This window comes from Ambystoma mexicanum, chromosome 3p (genome assembly GCF_040938575.1).
Source record: "Ambystoma mexicanum isolate Mex_15411 chromosome 3p, UKY_AmexF1_1, whole genome shotgun sequence".
NCBI lineage: Eukaryota > Metazoa > Chordata > Amphibia > Caudata > Ambystomatidae > Ambystoma > Ambystoma mexicanum.
In genome coordinates, this window is record NC_090925.1 from 853,779,586 (window position 1) to 853,800,929 (window position 21,344).

The 21,344-nt window shown below is 45.2% G+C and overlaps 1 protein-coding gene across 13 annotated transcripts in view; it reads right to left on the reverse strand.

The window, feature by feature from the left end:
* The window catches only part of INO80E (INO80 complex subunit E), a 657,413-nt gene that overhangs the window by 75,212 nt on the left and 560,857 nt on the right, over window positions 1-21,344 (reverse strand). For 11 of the 13 annotated variants that reach the window (XM_069651976.1, XM_069651985.1, XM_069651983.1 and 8 more), the window contains one exon: window positions 9,976-10,104. The exons of the other annotated variants lie outside the window; for them this stretch is intronic. In XM_069651976.1, coding sequence (XP_069508077.1) covers window positions 9,976-10,104 — 129 coding nt within the window. The remainder of the gene's footprint in view (window positions 1-9,975; window positions 10,105-21,344) is intronic. 13 annotated transcript variants of the gene reach the window in all.

Below are 21,344 nucleotides of genomic sequence, written 5' to 3' on the forward strand. Positions count from 1 at the left end.
TGCGAGTCGCCACCCGCACACCTCAGGTACTTCTTGTGCTTGGGAAGAATCGGCACATGAAAGTAAGCGTCCTTGAGGTCGAGAGACACTAACCAGTCCTTGAAGAGCCTGGAGGACTTGAGCGAAAGTAACCATCTTGAACTTGTCCTTCCTGAGGAGCTTGTTCAAACCACGCAAGTCCATGATGGGTCTCAATCCCCCGTCTTTCTTCGGGATCAAAAAATATGGGGAATACCATCCCTTGTTCCTCTCCGCTACAGGCACCAGTTCTATGGCACCTTTCTCCAGCAGGGATTTGATTTCCTGCGCAAGGAGTGGATCCGGACTCTTCAAAGAGAGATTCCCTGGTGGATTGTCGTGAGGCCTCTGCCGGAAGGGAAGACAGTAGCCGTGGGCTATGATCTCCAGAACCCACACATCTGAAGTAATGGCACGCCATTCTACAAGATGCTGCACCAGCCTTCCCCCAACCGGCGAACCATGGGACATGGCCTCATGACTGAGCTGAAGCAACTGCGGCAGTGCCTGCAGGCAAAGAGGCAACTGCCCGAGCGGCCTTGGCATCTCGAGTACCTTGTTTTCCACCTCTGGTACTCCTACGGTGGACCCTTTGACTTGCAGCTCCCCTCGATCTACCAAAGGAAGAGTAGTATCGAAAGGAACCTCCTCTCCATTGCTCTCCCCTAGGACGAAAAGGCGGAGGTTGGAGAACTGCAGCGCTCAACGACTTCGCTGCAGCTTTGGAGATCTGCAACCTCTCAAGGCTCTCGTCAGCCTTGCTGCCATAAATATGTTCAACATCAAAGGGCATGTTCAGAAGTCGGGCATGTACGTCAGGAGCAAACCCCGACGTCCGCAACCACGCAAATTTGCGCATTACGGTGCTCGCCGCCATGGACTGGCTGACACAATCTGCCATGTCCAGATCCGACTGAATGGATTCACACATGGCATTCTTGCCATCCTGAACAAGAGCAAGAAAACCATCCCATTCCTCCCCTTCGGGAATATGTTCAGCCGCCAAAGACACACAATTCCACAGAGTGTCAGTGAAATGTGCTAAGGCACACACGGAGTTGGCTGCCTGTAAAGCCATACACCCTGAAGAAAACACTTTCTTCGCCCAGCCATCAAAACGCTTGTCGTCCCCATCAGGAGGGATGGTAGGGTACAACGCCTGCTTTGCTGGTGCCGTAGCCGCCTGCACCACCAAACTCTCCGGAGTGGGGTGCATAGTCAAGTAGCAGGGGTCGCTACTGGCTGGACGGTATTTTTTCGGCAAAGACTTGCTCACTGCTGGGAGACTCTCTGGAGCAGTCCAAGCCACTGCCACCCTTCTCTGTAACGCCATATGAAATGGCAGCATCGGGTCAGTGGGTGGACCTTGGTCAAGGATATCCGTCAGGTCATCCTGCAGAAAATCCACTGGTGGCGCAGACCACCCCAAGTACTCTGTCACACTCGACATGAGTCGCCTGTACGAAGATTCAGCATGCGTACCAGGCTCAGGCCTGCCAAACTCAACCTCGGGGGAGGTATCAAGACCACTGGCCTCGTGTAAAGACTGCTGCAGGTCTTCCAACTGGCTATGACCAGTTAACAGGTCATCAGGAACCTCATCAGGAACCAAACCTTCCGCAGACCCTTCCTCCGCCTCAGAAATATAATCCAGAGGCTGGAACAAATTCCTGGAAGAGGGCACAGAAAAAGGCCCAAATACAGGCCTTACCGACTTCTTCAGGGCCTTCCTCGGAGTTTCCACCGACACACAGGGTACCTCCAGTAAAGCCTCCACAAAAGGCATCGAGGGATCCGACACAGTCCTCAAGGGCGGAGCCCCGAGCGCATCCTTCGACGGCCTTGGCGCCGATGGCGTAGCTGACTTCCTTGGAGGCAGAGACTCGAGAGAGTCCCTCGACGGACATGGGGCTGATGGCATCAATGTCTTCTTAGAAGACCTCACAGGATCCACCGGTCTCGAGGGCGTCAAGGACCGGGACCTGGAGCGGGCATGGCTAGAGCGATCCACCTTGTCTGATCGGGACCTCGAAGGCTCCCGATGATCACGCCGGCCGCCCGAGCCCGAAGGCGTGCTAGCGGTGGCCCTAGCACGTTCCCTGCTGGCTTCTTTCGAAGGCAGGGACGGAACGGAGCCATGCGATTGGAAACAAATCGCCATCATCTCCGTACGAAATGCATCCCATTGCGCAGGAGAAGAATGCTTGTTGAGACAAGCAACCCGCCGATTGGCAGAGTCCTCGGATGAGGACAGGGAAGGCGACCGGTGACGGCGCTTTCGCGAGTGCCTCGAAGAGGCAGAGGAATGGCAGGACCCACTCCGGGACCGAGACCCCCTTGACTTACGCCGACGACATGGAGAGTCGCCTCTTGAATCGTTGTTCGAAAGCCCTGAGGATTTCGACTTTCGGGGCTTGGACACCCTACCGACAGAAAGCTTCTTCTTCCGCTCCCGCAAGGCCTTCGATGTTAACGACTGGGAACCGTCACAGTCATCCGTAGCGTGGTCCTCATTGAGGCACCAGAGGCAGGCATCGTGCGGGTCCGTCAGTGACATCTTGGAACCGCAGTCCCGACACTTCTTGAAACCCGGCCGCAGGGTAGAAGACGAAGACATGATATCTTCACAAACAATTTCGAAGAACCGATAGAAGTACTCAGAAGAACCGAGGCGCGCCGAGATCTCGGAAGCGAACAGAACTGAGGCTACGGGCGTCGTGCGTCCTACTTACAACATCCGGTCGCGTCGGCTCGACGGAGGCCCTCGACGACAGCGTATCAAAGTCATCGACGCAGATGCCGAAAATGTTCAAAAAGCAGCACAGCTGTGGTGATTACCTGTCATAGATGTGGAATACGTCGGAGGAACCAATCCCTTCGAAACATCTTTACTGCACTGATGTGTCATGCAAGGGAAGGAGAACATCCGCCGACCTGGAAATCTTAATTTGTTTTGTATGGATGGCGTATAAAAGAGAAAAAAAGCACCTTGAGCTACTTTGAAACCCAAATTGTGAAGTATTTAAATTTCCATTCCTATATATGAAACAAGCTATCTAGGCATGGGGGGGTCCTCCGTGTGTCTTCCCAAATGTCATGAGCTCCAATTTTGTATAGTTAATTTTAACTATACAATACAGAAAGTGATCTCTTGTTGCCTAATCTTCATGGGGGAATCCCTCCCAAAAGGACTTCACAACCACTGATGGCTGGTACTAAAGCATGGGGAGGTGGGGGGCGCGGCCCAGGCAGGCCTGTGGGAACAAGTGTATGACTGGACACGGTAATGAAAAAGGCAAATGTTGTGAAGGACCTGGGGCAATAGCATTGTATTTGAGTCAGTAAAACCCCCAAAACATGTCTGTGAGCCTTAACCGCTCAAATATCTTGCGCTTGTTGTCGGAGGTCTCGAGTCTGGAACGTATCTCCTCAGCTGACATTAACCGGGTCCATTTTCCAGTGAGACATTGTGTGGCAAGATTAGTGGTTTATTTTAACTCCAAGCTTGTTGCAGATCTGGCCTTGCATGAAAGGGAGTCTATTAGAAAATGTGGTTTTGATAGTGCCAATCACTTGAGCTTCCAGTCGGGAGAGGGTACCCCAACTAGCCTGGTCCCTGATCATCAGCTGAAATGTGACATACAACCCTTAAAAAAACAGAATGAAGGCATCTGAAGCCTCTGATGACTTGTCATGGTTAGTCAGATCATTGTCCAATTAACAAACTAGCAAGAACTGCACCGGGAGCAATGGAGGCTGCCTCCTCTCTCTCCTCTCCTGGAACACATGGCCCACACTCGACTGTTTGACAATCTAATGTTGAGGCAGGAGCTTAAATCTTACTGAGTAGTTTGTTTACAGGAAACCTGGCTGTGTACTAATCCAGTGATGGATGGATTTATACTAACTGAGCAGGTTGCACGGAGGGGCTGAGAAGGGGACACCCCTTTGGTGGTCTACTAACAATGGTCAAATCTACAGATAAACAGAGTTGTACAGACAGATGGGGTGCACACTGGAATTATCCTAACGCATGTGGAAGTGCTTGGGGTACATTGTCGTCAATTACTGATTGTTAACATCTACTGGCAAGAGAAGGTATGAGAGCTGACCTTAGTCTTAGATGCAGCACTGAGGTCCTGAGGCACTGGTGCACTCCTCCTTCACCGTTTATATAGGAATTCCCCTCTGTGTCCATTACTAGTAGGTTACTGGTACAATTTTGCTATGGAACAGGTAAGAGTGGGTACTTGGGGGGTGTTGGTTGCTGTTAATTCGGCAATACCTTGCTGCATTCTGAACGTCTGCTCTGTTCTTCCCACCTTTAGCTCTGCTGAGTCTGCTCCTGCCTTTTCACTCAAGCCCTCAGCCTGACAGGTGGAATAGATTCATTGTAGGCTGAGCTCTTGGGGGGGAAGTCTTTGGCATATCACGTTAGAGACTTTCGTGTTCGAAGACAGAAGGATACTTTTCCATAACTGGGAGAGTAGTATCTGCGGCAACTGGGATACCATACCTAGGCTGTGACAACGACTCCTTAATGAGTTTGTGCAGGGGGACATCCCTCAAAATCATTCTTGGACCAATGGGTCCCCCCACTCAACCATTGACTACATCTTTGCCACCGACTGGTTCCACGAGAGGTGCCACTCTTTGACCATTAAGCCAAACTTACTCAGCGATCATGCAGGCTCTCAGCCCTATTCACTCTTGAAGGCCTGGAAATGCAGGAAGGGGTCGAGGCTCTGGCCAAACTGGCCGTCAACCCTTCAGGCACTTGTTTTGTATGGAATCAGAGATTGGCGGAGCGGGTGAATAACACTGGATGAGGTTCTCGAAAACACAACGACAAATTGAAAAGTCTGTGTGTTTAACACTTATAATTTCGAGAACTTTATAGTGGGTCTAATTCAAGGACAGAAGAGTCAAGGGGGGTAGAGGCAAACTGTTGCATTCAAAGCAATAGTAACATGTCTATAACAAAGAAGTAGTGGACCTGAAAAGATCATTGAGACGACAGCTCAGACTCTTGCGGCAAAGAGGTGATCTTTCGCCCGACTCGCTGTACAGCTCGGGGAGAAAAGCTCATCTGCGTTACCGAAACTGGCAACGAAATAACCGTAGTAAGCAAAGCCAGGCGGACGCTGAATCTATGCCATCCTCCCTAAGTAATAAGAACTCAGGGACTTTTTGGCAACTGATGAACTCTATAGACCTACCACAATCCATCAACCAGGATAATGCTGTCTCTCAGAGAAAGACTGGTACGCACATTTTCTAGCCCTTTATGCGTAACCCAAGCAGTCGGACATATTTTCCCTTCATGAACAACCAACAGAATGAACCTAGCTGCATTTAATCCGGAAAGGATTGATTTCCTTAAGCGGATCAGTCCTTTGCATGCTTCTGGCCCTAATGGGCCTTCCAACTCCTGTTTAAAGCCAAACCTTCTAAACAGGCTGAAGTAGTACTGAGTGTCCTATTTAAGAATGTGGTAACCCATGATCGGTTCCCAGCGTCCTTGTCCAAGGTCCATAGAGTCCCCATCTTTAAGCGAGGCTTAAAAACTAGTCCTCTTAACTACCAACCAATTGCCCTCCTGGATGCGGACATCAAGTTGTTTTCTTCTATCCTGCTGTCGCATCTGGAGGATTGGGCAGTGGCGGCTGGGAGACTAACCAAATTGCTAAAGGGTTTTCGGCAGAATCTTGGTACCAGCCTTAATGGGGCAATCGTAAAACTTGTCCAGCATCTGGATTGGGATGGCAAACAAAGCAGTATACATTGCTTAGATAGGCTTAAGCTCTGCTTTTGATGATGCAGTGGATCACCAACTCTTGTGGGCTAAACTGCATCAGTGGGAGTGCCAGCTGGTCTTCTAAGACTCTTGATTGGCATGCACTCCCAGTCAGAAATTCAGATACGACTGAACTGTGAGGGGCTTTGTATCATCGTATTCCGACAAGTGGAGGGAGGGGGTGTGGGGGGGTCAGACAGTGTTGCGCGTTTGCACCCTGTGTTCAACCTATATCTATTGAACATCGGCAAGCATTTGAATTCCACCGTCCTTGCCTCGCCTGCAGTTGATCAGTGTAGACCTTTTTTGGCTATCATACGCCGACGAATTTCTCCTGTTTGACTTCACACCAGTGGGCCTTCAAAGGATCTTGAATGCCTTCACAGTCTTTAGTCAATCTGATTCCCTTTCTGTTAATCCTGCCAAATCTAAGATCTTACATTGCACAAAGGTAACACAGGAGCTATGTTTAAGTGGAATGTTGGTACAGAACCAATAATGAAAGTAAACTCTATGGTATACTTAGGGTTTCTAATCCAGGCTACTCCAAGTCAGACTAAATTGAAAGCCTGGATGACAGAATGGACCACACGATTAGTAAATCAATTGGCAGAGGTAGATAGCCGTTATGGAAGCTACACATAGCTACTAGCTTAAAAAAATTATGAGGGCAAAGTGGTTCCAAAAATAACATATGGGACGGAAATGTACTCACTATCGCTAATGGATACTTTGCCCGGTATTGAAGCTTTGGCTTGGCGCAGGGCTTGCCCCACGCAGTTCCTATCAAAGCCATTCAATACGAACTGGGGATAACCTCCTTGTATGCCTGCGTGGAATGGAAGTGGTTGTCCTTGGTGAGGAAAATACTGATGCCTATAGGGGCCACTCTTTTTGACAATCTAAAAAACATCCTGGTAAGCAGAAATAGCGCCTGGCATAATGAGACTTTTGATCATTGCATATTGGTCTTCATTAAAATTCATAGCTCATTGGAAGAACTTTCCTCCAATCCTGAGCGGGTGAAGAAAACTATTTGAGCTGGACTGGATCTCAACCATAGAAAAAAGAACATAGTTACTCCTCCCTTTCACATTTAAAATACGACCATAAGAAACTGGGAGTGGTGGCACCATTTCTATCAGTATACCTGGTTAGATGGGCTTGCATGCATTTCTGGGTTTTAGTTGGAATCTTTTTTTAGCCAAAGAAATCATGTGCAGAAGAGGTCTGATTGTCGGGGACTGGGAGGGGTGCAGATATTGTAATAATGTGGAAGTTCAGCAAACTTTCAAACATGTATTCATCGTATGCCCCACACAGAGTGTTTTGAGATGAAAGCTCCTTCAAAGGTTTGCGCAGTTCGCAACTTCAGATAACTCCGAAAAGATTTGGTCCTCGTGTTTGTCTGGTCATCTGACATCCAATGTAATTGCTGTTACCTTCCAAAGAGCGTTGGGTTTGGAGGTGGGCCTAGCGCATGGGGAAATGTCATCGCCTCCTATTCATATTCATCTGAACAACACAAATCTGTAGTAAAGGTGGTTATGATATATGCATTTATTTACATGTTGTGACATTAGAGGATTATGGATTTAGCAGTCTGATGCGGTATCTGTATTTCTTTTTCTTTTCTTTTTTTTCTTTTTCTTTCCTTCTTGTTGCTGCTGGGTTTTTTTGTCTTTTTTTATTGCTTAATTGCTGTTTTTTTAAGTTAATTGTCAAGGTTGACTTGTTTAACCATAAAACTCTTTTTTTTTTTTAAATAGTTCATTTTATATACAACTGGAATCCCATATGACTGGATGTCGTCATAATGGACCAAAATACTCCAGGCTTGACATGTGAATAAGTACATAATCATGTAAACAATATTTATTTCCTATTTCTCCTATAGTTATCCCTTTTAATGATCTAGATTGTCCAATCACTGCAGATGAGGGTTTATTAGTGAGCATGTACAATAGGGGAGCAAGACAGCATGTCCCAGAGTAAAGGCGAAAAAGGGTACCAGACTAGTTGGTGTGAATCAAAGCAATTAATGAGTTATTGAACATTCTAATTAGTGACTGAAAGGCACAACCGAATCAACTTCATTTAAGACTTTGATAAGAAAGCCCATTGGACCCTGTCAAAGGCTTAATTTGGTTTTCAGAGATTGATGCAAATGGTAATCTTCTTTGGTTCCAGCTATAATGCTCACTAGGTGGAAAACATCAGTCGAGTGAAGGCCCCTAAATTAAGCCAGTTTGATCTCAAGAAGGCTCAGTAAGACAGCACTAGATGTCTACCATGTGATGGACTATATGAAGAGCAAATAATTAATGCTGCGGTGCTCCATATGGATTAATCCTTCAGCTGTTCTAACCCAAGGGCTGTTTTCTGATTTACTTCACAGAGATGTTGGACTGAAAACAAAATGGCTAACATATGTAAAGTCAGAGTTGACTAAAATTGGTCTGGGCTCCTGGTAGTGGACTCCTCCTTCATAGGACAAAAATGGAAGTCATTACAAAAACAATATTTTGGTCTACAAAACTCATTAAGAGAAGACTGCGCTGGAATGCTACCTATGGTACGCACGTATTTAACAATAGAACTACTTTATTTTGCAGACTAATATCTAACCTGGTTTAGGAGTGTGTACTCTCGATACTAATCACCAAAGTAAGGTTTGGCCTACTTCCAGCGAAGGCTTTTAATAGAAAATGGAAAAGCTTACCACCTGGGGATGGTAAATGCTCATTGAGACAAGATGCTATTGCAGACACTATACACTTTATGCTGTTTATTCCAAGATACAAGATTCTTCTATTACTTCACACGATGCACTTTAGACAGTGTGGTCCTGCCCTAACGTTTTTAACAATGTGTAGATCTCAGTGTGCTAGGCTGTGGAAAAATATTTTGTACATGTGCGCAAAATAAGGGCAACAACGGATTAAATCACTGATGCACCCTTCTGTTTAAGTGTACATTGCTGTTGTACTTACTATTTTATATTTTCAGCCAAGCTGGTTATAAACATATAATTGTTTTATCATATTTTATTCTGTATTGCTTTTATGAAAAAGTTTTTTGCCCGAAATAAAGCTCACTTGACATTGGCCTTTTGTTGCCATTAACTGGCAGTGTGCAAAATGTTATATTTTCAGAACAATTGTGCGGGGCAACAGTAAACCTATAAAGATTAGATATAAAAGCATATTGGACAACTGCGCTTACATTAGTAAATCGGTATAATGGCCTTGGCTAATACAGCAACTGATTCTAACCAGAGTAGGTATAATAACTGCCAGTGAGTCAGCATTTTGGAAACCTAAAATTGAAATCGTTTTGAGGAGTGAAGATCACATACCTAAAAGGTTGCCAGAAGTCATTATCTGTGCCCTTTCCCACACTATCTTTTTTACTATTCCTCCGAGCTTTATAGAAAATTCAATATCGTTCAGCCCTTGGTCCCCATATCTTTGTCCGATTATTCCTGTTAACTTGCCTGGTCCCTCATTCTCCCAAAAGGACATAGTCACTTGTCTTTCCTTCTGTGAATGTAGTACCCTTTCATTGCCCGATATCACTTTCTCACATTAAGCATCATTTGATCTACTAAATCCCTTAAAACAACATGAATCCAACATTTCATTATATACCCTGCTCTAGTCTGCCCTTCTATGAATCCAATTTCCCCTATTAAGGCCTTCCTACCTCTGGCTTTCTTATAACTGCAGATCCATCTTCATAAAATGTTCCCCCTTTTCCTTAACATTTCTGCTACTGCCATCCCTAAATTCTGTTAGTCCGTACAGACCTTCACTTTCCTCTCGCTCTTTCGTCATAATCCAGGAGCCCTACCTGTTTTCCATTCATTCACCTGCCCTTATACTGGCATCTTTTAAAACCAAATGCACAAGATCGATCCCTTTATCCAAAAGGCCCCATTAATCTGCATCTTACTCTCTTTCCTTTCATATCGCTCACACTGTGAACCTTCTTTACCTGGCTACATGCCACTTTCTGCATATGTCTCTTGTTCCTTCTCCCTGTTTCCCAAGGCCCCAGTTATCATATGTTCTTTTCAGGTACAAGACAAGTCTCTCCATCTTTTCCTTTATCTCCCCTCGCTTTGTTTCCACCAGCTAGTGTCGGCCTTGCATCGGTACCTTGGGTTTCTTAGCTTTGGGTGCCTTGGGCCTCCGCTCTTTCCGGGCTTTCTCACTTTTGACGCTGCTCATGCCAGGTACCGGAGCCAGGTATTCAGTGGGGAACTGGGCGTAAGGTGGTGATGTCATCTGGAGAGGGAGGAGAAAATAAAGCAAAACAAAAAGGAGAAATGGAAGGGAATAGCAACAAAAAGATGACAGATGAAGTAAACATGCACACGGCAAACGAACAGGGAGGTCAAGGGTCAACCCTCACCTCACTTTTCTTCTTATACAATGATATTGCATACTGGCAAGTAAGGGTACAAAATACAAGTAGAACTTTTTTGCCACCAAGGCGTTGAGAGACTGAGCAAGTGTGAGCATGAGGGGGGAATAAGGAGAAATATAGAGGATGATCCAATGAGAAAAAGGAGTTGGTGACAGAGTTCTCAACGTGGCTATGCACAGCAGCTCAAAAGTAGTGCATGGGAGATATTAGCAAGTTGAAGATGGGCACTACCACTATGTACTACCAGTCTTTTAGCCGGAGGACCTAATCCTGTAAACTCTGTCTCTTGCTACTTTTACACTAATTGTAAACCTTTCTTACTTACAAATCCTGTGTTGTAGATTTGAAATCTTGCTGCTGCTACTAATTGATGAGACATGCCAATTACACATGTCGCCATCTCTTGCATCAGAAATAACGAAAGACATCAGGCAAACCTCTACGAATTCCACTCCTGTAAGGGACAGACAAAAGTCCTTTTTGCACAAGATTATTTGGCCTTTCGTCAGGCATACCTACTACCTAGATGTCAGGTCAGGACTTTGCCAGAAACCATACTTCTTGCACCTCTTGATTCCATTTCTTCCTCCCTTTCTTTTTCTTGGCTGGCTTCCCTTTCACTCCCAACTTAAATTTAAATTCCTATGCCTAGTTTTTAAACCTCTTCATGGGCTAGCTCCCCCTTACCTTTCCTCTCTCCTTTCTTTCTACTCTCCTTCTCGCTCCCTCAGATCCGCTGATCTCTTCCTACTCACAGTACCTCTTCCCCTTGTGCATCCTCTCGTTTCCGTTCCTTTCAGCTTCTAGCCCCCCATCACTGGAACTCTTTACCTCTCTCCATCCATTCCATTTCCTCTTACCCCTCTTTCCGTGCCTCTTGAAATCTTTCCTTCTTCACCCCCCGCCCTAACTCCACTCCTTCTCCTATTATCTCCCTCCTTTATCTCGACCCTCCTTCCTACTTCCCCACTTCTTCCCCTTCTTTCTCATACCTCCTTGTCTCCTCCTGTTATCTCTGTATTCTTCCCCTGCTCTGACCTCCCTTTCTACTTCCCTTTCTTCTTCCTCTTGTCTATTCCTCCTTTAGAACTGGTCAATTGATCTACATACTGTTTTGGATGGTTTGTTTCACGTCTTTGTAACTTTATGCTTCTTGTTTACTATGTATTCTTGTTGTTGTATTGTAAAGCACTTTGGCGTAAAGCACTATATAAACCTAATAAATACAAATACAAAATACAAATACTAAAGAGCTGTACATCTGTGTAAAGGAAATGAAGTGAGGATTCCAGGGGTAATGGTCGTACAAATCCCTCAACTACTTAGTTGTGAGCTTTGTATGAAAGTACCTGTGACCAGAGCAAGAAAAGAAAATGTACAGTGGCATTAAAAGCAGACTTCATTAATGATGTATCAGAAATGTATTTAACCCCAAAACAAGCCCCTGCTACACAACCACAACCCTAATTTCCATGTATGAGCAATCCATCTCGTAGATTATGAAAAACAACATATAGCAAAAACAAGCATTGTCAATGCCAAAAGTTTGGGCTTTTGTGTAGGTACAGGAAAGGCACTTGCCAGGCACAGCCGTGATGGTATTAACTACCCATTGTTGTTAGCAGGTGCAAAATGGTGCGAGTACCTGGGCATCACAGCAGTGTCTGGCACACAGTTAAAACATATGCACAAGCCAAAAATGTTGGGTTTGCCAATGCTTGTTTTTAACAGGACTTCAGTGAAGTACATGCATTGTGTTTATAAATTGAGTGGCTGAAGCAAGGCATGGTAGGACATTTCTATTATATCTGTGGCACTTTTACAACTCCAATTAAGTCATTAACTCTCAGAAGACTGCTTTGAACAAACACTGACAGGCACTTTGAATGCAAAGACTGAAGGTAAGGCTTGATAAAAGCGAGCTCAAAAGTGTTCCCGTGAGGCGGAGAATAGGGCAGGCAGAGACAGGAATGGGTGGGAATGGTCATAGGGATTAGTATGGCCATGGGTGGGCACATAACCAAATAACACCTAGAGACTGTGTCCCTCCTCATATGCTATTCCTCCCTATATGTACTCCAATGCAATAGTTTCAGCTTATAGGTGTTACAAGCGAAGCCAAATAGCACAAACAAAACATTTAGAAAATCATTGTGATGGACAATAAACCTTCAGCTTTTCAAATACATGAACAGTAACATTTCTATGCTGCAACTCCCCAAAGGTTAGGCACCGGTTTCAGCAAAAAATGAGCATTAAGGCTCCGCAATTACCCTTCAAATTTCCCAGGAGTAGCATTTTTGAAGTTGTACTATCTTGCTAGATGGTTTTGACATATGGCTGAAACTCGTAAAGAGGACTGTCCATATTTGCAAGTCATAGGCCCTCATTAGCCCCAATCCCTTAACATAAATTCTGCTGCCTTACATCCCGGTGCTACCGGGATGTCATGAACGGTGGCGGAACGGTAAATCCTCAGTCCCGTGGAATCCGGTTGGACTCCAAGGGAATTTGGACACTGAAAAGACAGCCGGTAGGGGCCTGAACTCCCGGCAGTTCAGGCCTGCCGGGAGTACCGTGCCCCTGCCAGCAGATTTGTAGTTTGGCCGTCTGGAAAGGGTGCTGGTATGTTTCTACTGGTACCCTTATTTCCGGACCGCCAAACTTGTAATAAGGCCCATAGACTTTACTTATGAATAACCAATAGCTAGATCATTGAAAAACGAAGGATGTCTATATTGTGCATATACACACTACATGCTGTTGAGTTGTATGACCCTTTTCAATAGCTTTCACTTCCCAAGTCACTTAGCACTCAGCTGTAAATTTGATGCATGTGCTTACTTTATAGCTATTAGTGTATAAAAACTCTGCTGGTAAAATATCAAGGAACGTTTCGGAATCAAGGCAATATGGACTAATCGAGAGACTACCGTGACTATCACTCCTAACAAACAAAAACACATACAAACGTAATCACTTAACCAAGTAAATGACTTTCGTACAAACCACACTGCTACTAGTGATCACAGTGAATAACAAGACATTGGTTTTCCCTAGGTGATTAATATTACACAAACTTTTATTAATAGGTATCTGGTAGCCTCTGTCCCTGTTCAGAGAAAATTAACAGAACACTCAACTTTAACTGGGATACTCCTTGTTGGAGTGTGGTTTATATGAAAGTATGTTTACCAGCAGCAAGGGAAGACCCTTGCCGTCAATGACATAAGAGAGGTGTGGCTATCATCTCTGCACTCCCTGCACGCTACTACTTGTAGCCTTTTTGACAAAATGCATTAATGTTGGGTTACAGAGGGCTGCATAAAAAAGTATGTCTGCAGACAATATGGATGCCAACTAATAGTCCTGGGGCAAGAAGGGAGCGGTCTGAAGCGAACTCTGGATAAAGCCCTTGTGGGGACAGAGCTCTTCCATCATGTTTTCCTTGGTGACGCCCTAGTCCATCTATCTTGCTCTCCATTCTCTTCCATCCTCATGCTTCCATTTAGAGAGCCTCAATAGCAAGAGACCATTAATTTTGTAGTGTAGTGTAGTGTGACCTGTACAAGCAACCAACACAACAGAGCATGACCTGCCGTACACCAAGGGTCTATGCTAGTTAAAGAATCAACCAGAGGCTCAGGTCTTCGATTGAAGTGCAAGCCCCTCATTCCACCTGTCCATATGGACCAGCACATTACTGTACCTGTGTCAAGCTCCATTTCATGAGCCAACATTAGAGAAAGTGAGCCAATCTGCCAACGCAGACCAAAGAACCATATGTGCCCAAGAAGCAAGCAGGGGACTTAGAAAATCAAGTAACATGAAACCACTGGGGTGGGTAATAGAAGAGGGTCCAACCATAACGAGGCCAAGCCCTAACATCCCAAACCAAGACCAAGACAAGGGCCTTCACACAGGCAGACTTGCACAAACCCAGACCTCCCTGGGGAAAAGCATGAAATGGAGCAAGATCACTCGACTGTATATAACATGGGAGACACCGAAAAACAATTCCATATCCCAGCAATGGTCCAAGTAATGCCCGTTAAGGCAACCCATGACTGGCAGTATGAAGAGCGCTATCCAAGTGCATATGGTCACCCAGGAGGAGCTGCACTCAGGAAATCTGTCGCATACCATTTGCGGCTATGGGGTCTAGAAGTAGGAGACTGACACACAGGTGACATACGTTTGGTTATCGGCTTATTAGTGAGAAAATAAAAGAGAAAACCCTAGCTGACCGTAGTTTAAGAGGGGTTTCCCTGCCTCAACTAATACTAAGGAGTCTGTCAGGATGCCAGTCCAAAGCAAAATAGTTCACTGTCCTGTGTCCAAAAACCTATTTCCGACCCTTACACCATAACTTGGCTATGGAAAAAGTTATGGTCTTCTTGGTTCGTAACAATGGCTCCCTTCTCCTGGATGATAGCCAAAGTTAATTTCCGGCGGATGCAAAGATGAAATGTTCTCAAAAGGTACAAGTCAAAGGTCTCCATAGGGTTCCTTGGGTTGGGGTTCCAGCAAGGAACATTGAATACAAAGTCTGGTATATCCACATTGTTAGGGGCCTGACTCCCTCTCCCTTGACCTTTCTCAGGTTTCTTTGTGGTTTTCTAAACGTCACGACAAGTGTCTTTCTTCTCCTGCCATTTGTTCAGAGCTCCAGAATTCCAACAGAATGACTCCCTTCTCCTAGCTCCTACAATGTTAGACATGTAAAACACTTGCATTAGTAGAAATGCCTATGGCCTAGTATGCTAGTTATTTTTGTTATGTTTATTTGGAATCTTCAAGGCCTAAGAATGACAACTGGATTCCCTTGTTCCCTTCCCGCTTTGAAGCGCTTTGAAGCACTTCGCTTGTGTATAAGCGCTTTACAAATAAACAATTACAAACACCCCCGGGGTATTTCTCTCTTTCCCCGTTCTCTCTCAGACTCTTCGCAGTGCCAAAAGAATTACTCCCTTCTCTTGGCACCTTTTACAATGTTCAACAGCACCCAGAAGTATTTCTTCCTTCACCCAGTCTCTCTCTCAATGCTCACTGTGCCATAAAGTTCACAGCCCACCTGGTTCACTATCCTGCCAGGTACTGTGACTTTGATGAGGTTCTCGGGGCGGTTAGTTATTATGTGTGGGTCCCAGACCCTCCTTGACTCTTATTTCTCAGAACCTATACCCTGTTCACTATCCTGCCAGGTATTCCTTTTCTTGGGTCCCAGAGCCTCTTTACATTGGTTTCTTTTTCTCTTTTGTGATCTAGGCAGCCCTGGATCTCCAGTCTAGAGGGGACTGCCACTCTTTGTTGGGTCCCAGATCCTTTTGTACGTAATCCTATCTCTGAGGTCCAGACACTATTCTAGGGTTTTCTTGCTCTTGGGTGCCAGAACCCTTTGTATTGGCTTCTTACTCTTGGTTCCCAGAACCCTTTATATGGACTTTTCTCTCCGGTCCCAGACCCCTTTATATTCCTTCTCGTGTGATCTAGGCAGCACTAGTTTCCCGCTCCACCAAAGACTGCCACGAAGAAGATGACTTGCTGTTGCTTCTTACTGGATGCGTGCCCCAGACCCGTTTCTCAGTGTGGCAAGGTTCCACAGGGTTCCCAGCAAGCCTACCGGTTTCCCAACCCCTCTCTGGGTGCTCATCTGTCTTTATTTGTGGCTTCTGGGTCTCCCGTCCACGATCAGATCCTTCCTTCTCTCAACTCTGCAGCTACTCCCTCCTGTCAGGCGGCGTGTTTCCGTCTGGACGACACGCTCTAACTTCCTCTGCTAGCTGGCTGCCCAGGATTCTGCTTCCTTCTGCCGGTTGGCTGCTGTAGAGCTGTTAGGGATGCCGCTACCAGCGGGCAAGCGTCCCGTTCGTTTCACCTTTGGCGTCCCAGTCTTTCCAGCGGCTCACAAAGCTTCAGGTTCCTTGAGGGAGGATCTCTCTCACAGTTCGAATTTCCTTCTTCTATTTTAGGTATGTTTTGACCAATAGGAAGTATGTATAGACTAGAGCGCGCACCATGGTTTAGGACGGTACTCTTTATTCTTCCGCACCTCTTCCTCGTGTCAGGGTTAGTTGGGCTATAGTGATACCATGTTCTCCACAGGTCTTCATTAATCCCATAGGGGCTTCCCTCCCCATGAGATCCACCCGCTGAGTACCACCCCAAAAGGGGCGATCAGGTAGCGGTCTCACCCTCCTGGCCTCATGAGAAGGTGCTCCCCTAGGGGAGAAGTGACGACATCCAGGGATTTGTCACAGCAGACACATATCTCTACCTGCAGGCTAACATCAAGATCCTGTAGATCTAAATAAACCAATGATAGTATTGTCGGGACTCACAGTGGTGATTTTGTTGGGCACTAACTTCACATTATTAGAACAATCTCTAAGGGAAATACAAACCAACAATATCCTGTCCCAACATTTCCAGATAGCTAGTGGTCCAGGAGAAGAGGATGACTTGGAAGAAAGGGTGGAGGTGTCAGACAAGATCCGCAATCTGACCTTGAAAAGAAGTTATGGGAATCCCTGTCGGCATGGGGTAGGAGGCCTACCAGGGTGGATGGCAGAGCTCTACCCCAAAGGGGGATTATGGTATTTGAGAAGGTCCCAGTTCCTGTACTCTCCCTATGTGCCTATATGTCCATGAACAGTATCCCTTTTGATCAACCCGTACTCTTCAAGCAAATTCTTGCCAGTTTTATTCTTTCCTTTCCAGGCAGCGATAGAAATCAATAGCTAGGGTGGACTGCCTGCCAGACTGCAACCAATAAGAGCTTCTAGGGTGACTATTCCAGTCATCGGATGCCTCCGATCAGCCAACGGAGAGAGCCGCCAAGGAAAGCAACAGAGGATCTGTGCATTCACGAGGACCGAGGCGTGCTGTGAGAAGTCATCAACGTATGCCTCGTTCCGGCAGCCATTACAGAGCACTCAACAAGATAGACTATTCCAACAGTGCTGAGGAGCGGTTCATTAGAAATCCCAAAACATACCTCCGACCTAAGCGCAGCACCCTGACACAAACTGCAACGTTTCCCCATGTGGGCTGCCATCTTTCCGCCGCAAAGGATGCTCATGGCAAAAAGGGATGAGGCTTAGCCCGCTTGTTATACGTTCTGATGCTTGAAACGCCTCCCGGGTGGGGCAAGTAGGGCAAGAATGGATAGAGGTAGAAGGCTAATTGGAGAAGGAGGGGAGGATAAAAAGGAGGACAGGAAACAGAAGGTGTGGGTTGTTCAAGCGAGGTCAGAGGAAGTGGTACACCAAATGACCTGCAGGAGGGAGGGTAGTGGAGTGTGGAGGTGTTTTGGAGAAAAGGGGAGGTATCAGTGGGGAGAGCAAGTGGTACTGTGTTGCGTGTAAGGTGAGTGAGAGGGATAGATGAGGAGTAAAGAGTGAGTGGAAAGCGATTGAAGGAATGAATGGAGGGTGGCTGAGTTGAAGGTGCAGCAGAGAATTAGTGGAGTGGGTAGGCGTAGTAGTGTGGAGAGGCAAGTGTAGTAATGAGGAGAGGAGTAACTAGTAGAGGAGAGGGGAAGGGTTAGGACTGCGCGATATGGACCAAAAGGCATATCTCAATATTCTTGGACAGAATGGCGATATATGATATACATCTCGATATTGTTTATGTGGGTCAAATCCTCAGTTGAAAGCCGCCAACTAAATGTGAGATGTCACAAACACCTCTATTTATAAAACATAGATCAAAATATAGGGCACATACAAGGTTCCTCTTCCTGTTTGAGAATACACACAGCTGTGTAAATATAAAAATGTAAATAAAAAATTGTAGTTTATGTAAAAATGTATATAAATGTATATATCTTGAGGTTAATGATATTGTCTCATCCTATATCAATTTTGAAAATATATTGATATATCTCCAAAACGCTATTTTTGACCAGCCCTAGGAAGAGTAGTAGAAGAGTGGGGCGGTGAGAGGAGGAGTAGAAATGTGGAGAGGGCAAAGGAGTAGTAGTGTGGCGTGGGGGATAGTTTTTCTTTTTTGCACCTTTCCGTCCATAGATTTCTATGGCACACCCTGTCTTTTTGCTTGCTTTGAACCCTCTCCTGACTTTTTGCAGGCAAGTAAAGACTTCTGTTTTACTCATTCTTACTGGTCCCTAAGAGTGTCTGTACTGGGGGTCATTACAAGTTTGGCGGTGCGGGAAACAACCGACACTTTTCCTGCAACGCCAAACTACAAGTTTGCAAGTGGGGGTTCGCTGATATACCTCCAGCCAAGAGCTAGAGGTAAATCAGGACCCCACCGGCAAAAAAACTGGCATTTCTGGCACCTATGGGACTCCATGGAATGGGGAATGACCTACATTGCCGGCACCTTTCATATGCCGGTAGGTCAGTTTCCCAGTATCAAGCCGGAATTCCCGGCGGGATATTGGGAAACTTCTAATGACCCCCAATCTCTCCCTTTATTAATTCTTGCATTGCTACAATTGCACACATCACCTTACAGTGATGTGCAGTTAGGATACTTTGTATCCTTATAACTTTTTATGCCCAAAATAAGCTGGTGGTAGCTGTGAAATGTTTAACATTTATGTATTATTTCACTTGTGCACTTTTGCATTTATCGTGAATGGCTACTAAAGATGGCTAGCATCTGATGAGAAACGTGCCATGAAGTTTTTCACTTCTTCTTTGGCCTTCTTCCTGCTTTCTCAGGTCAGGAAATGCTGTATATGGAAATCCTGGGCTAAGGGGCATTGTGTGTTTGTGACTCAGAGAAGCAGGCTGAGAATGTATAGTTCCAATCCACATCGCTGGTGCCTGAAAGTCTGTTACTGGGCAGATGTGATGATCAGTGGCTATGCATGAGTGGATAGCCACTGGCTGTTTGAATTGTGTAGATCCTTACCATTGGTGGGCTTGTGCTTGGACCCCCAGCCTTAATCTTGGATAAAAGGAGAACTGCTGCAACTGTTCTAGAGATAGTTGGATCTAAGACTTCTATGAAGAAAAGCAGCCTGCTGATGATCTAAAGACTGCTCCTGCAGTTGAAAAGCATCGGCACGAGGGAGAAACATCAGAACTTGCAGGTAGAAAGTACAGAGAGGGGCATTGGAAGGTCAGAAGGAGGAAATACCGGAAGGGAAGGCGGGGTTGGAAGGAGAAGAATAGCAGGAGGAGGATAGAACAGCAGAAAAAGATAGGGAGAGAAATATCAAGGCGTGAAAGAAAGGAAATAGAGTGTGGCTTGAGTGTCTGGAAGGCACAACCCTACAACCCCTAGAACTAGTAGAATAAGGGTAGACTAGGAATTCCAGGCTGGAGATTAGATAGATAAGGCGATTGCCTTCAGGCCCTCCCTGACCACGAGGTAGAACATAGACAGTAGGAGTCAATAAGCTCTAGGTACTAACCTGGGAAGTAGGGACACCTGTGTTACAGAGGGGCACTGCTTGTTCTAGAGAGCAAGGGATGGCCTTTGCACCCTGCTAATAATCTTAATAAGGACACGTGAACCATCTCTGGGAGTTAGAATGTTTTTTTAGACATAAGTTAATTTTCAAACATGCTCCAATTGGACAGGCAATCCATTTCTTTAGAGTGGTTTCCTTGCCCAGGTTCAACATGAACATGTAACCTTCTAGAAAATGTTGTTTAAGAGGTGAGAAACAGCCAAACAATCACAAATGAAGACTGTAGCTGGCTTGTCTGAAGGAAAGGCCATCACATTTGCATACACTTTTGCAGTTCATTTCCAAGAATGCTACCTCTAATGTGAACTGTAAATGCATTGCGTAATGTGGTACAGCCAAGCATGGACACACCACCCCTAGATGGCATGATTATACAGGTTGCATTATCCCTTTCAAGATTAGGGCAAGGGTTAGACAAACGGCTACTATGGGAAACTCTACAACTAAACACAGACTTCTAAATGAAACTTTCAGGATGGGTTTGAACTCAAGCATGAACCTTGAGAGCTCCCAATGTTCCGGTCATGATCAGATCCAAAACCTATTTTTAAAAGTCCTTGCTCCTACAGGAATGCTCTAATCAACCAAGAAATTTCCAAATTAAGTGGCCAAAAGAAATGTCTCAATCCCTAGCTTAATGAATCCTTAGCCTTCAGCTGCCCCATGCTAATAACCCAAAGTTCCAAGGTTTTGGCCAAAACAAACCGTCACAAGCCTACCCTTCAATGCCCACCCCCATTCTACTGCACAAACAAGTTTGCTTCTTAGGTCTCTCTAGATTTACTACAGGCCCCTTCAGGAACTTCAATTTGAATATTTACACAACCACACGCACATGTAATGTTGATATCAAGCAAGTCCATATTTAATGGAATTAAAACAGCCAACACGTGTTTCGAACACAGGTCTTTTTCCAGCACATACCAAGATACACCATAAAATAGTCATGTCACACACATGAAGTCGATTTGCAAATGGTAGAACACGCAGAAAGACAAATCGTGGCATAACAGCGAAGGAAGCAAGGCAAGTGGATCCAATATATATATATATATATATATATATTGACAGAGTTCTTGCAAAAGCAAATTAAGCATCCGTACATTAAAAGAATCAAAAAGGATACCAATATATATATATATGTAGCAATCCAGAAAGGGAAAAATGAGAAACAAAAACATACATTGAGATATATCTATAGTACATCAGGCGTTAAACAGCAGCATTTAGTTGGTTGAACTGACACATTGTCATGTACAAGTGCTAAATCATGTAATTCTGCCCAACATGGGTGACATCACAGCCAAGTATGGCCTCACCTTAACTGATGCTTAGTGTTAAATAACAGTGGATGTGCTATTGTTGCTCTGGCTGCCCGTAATCTAATCAGGTGGCCAGCAATGTCTCAACTTGAACATAGCAATGAGTTATGTTCCTTACATATGCATTTAAGCATGTTTTAAGATCTGTTGGCATATCCGTGTGCTCTGTGTCCAGTGTTTGACTTCAATATGTATTGGATTCAGATATTTTCGCTCTAGTTGCCTGTAAATAAATTAGGTAATCAGCAATGCCTGCACTTGGATATAGTGATGAGTTATGTTTCCAACATGTGCATTTAAGCATTATATTAGACCTGCATTCATTTCA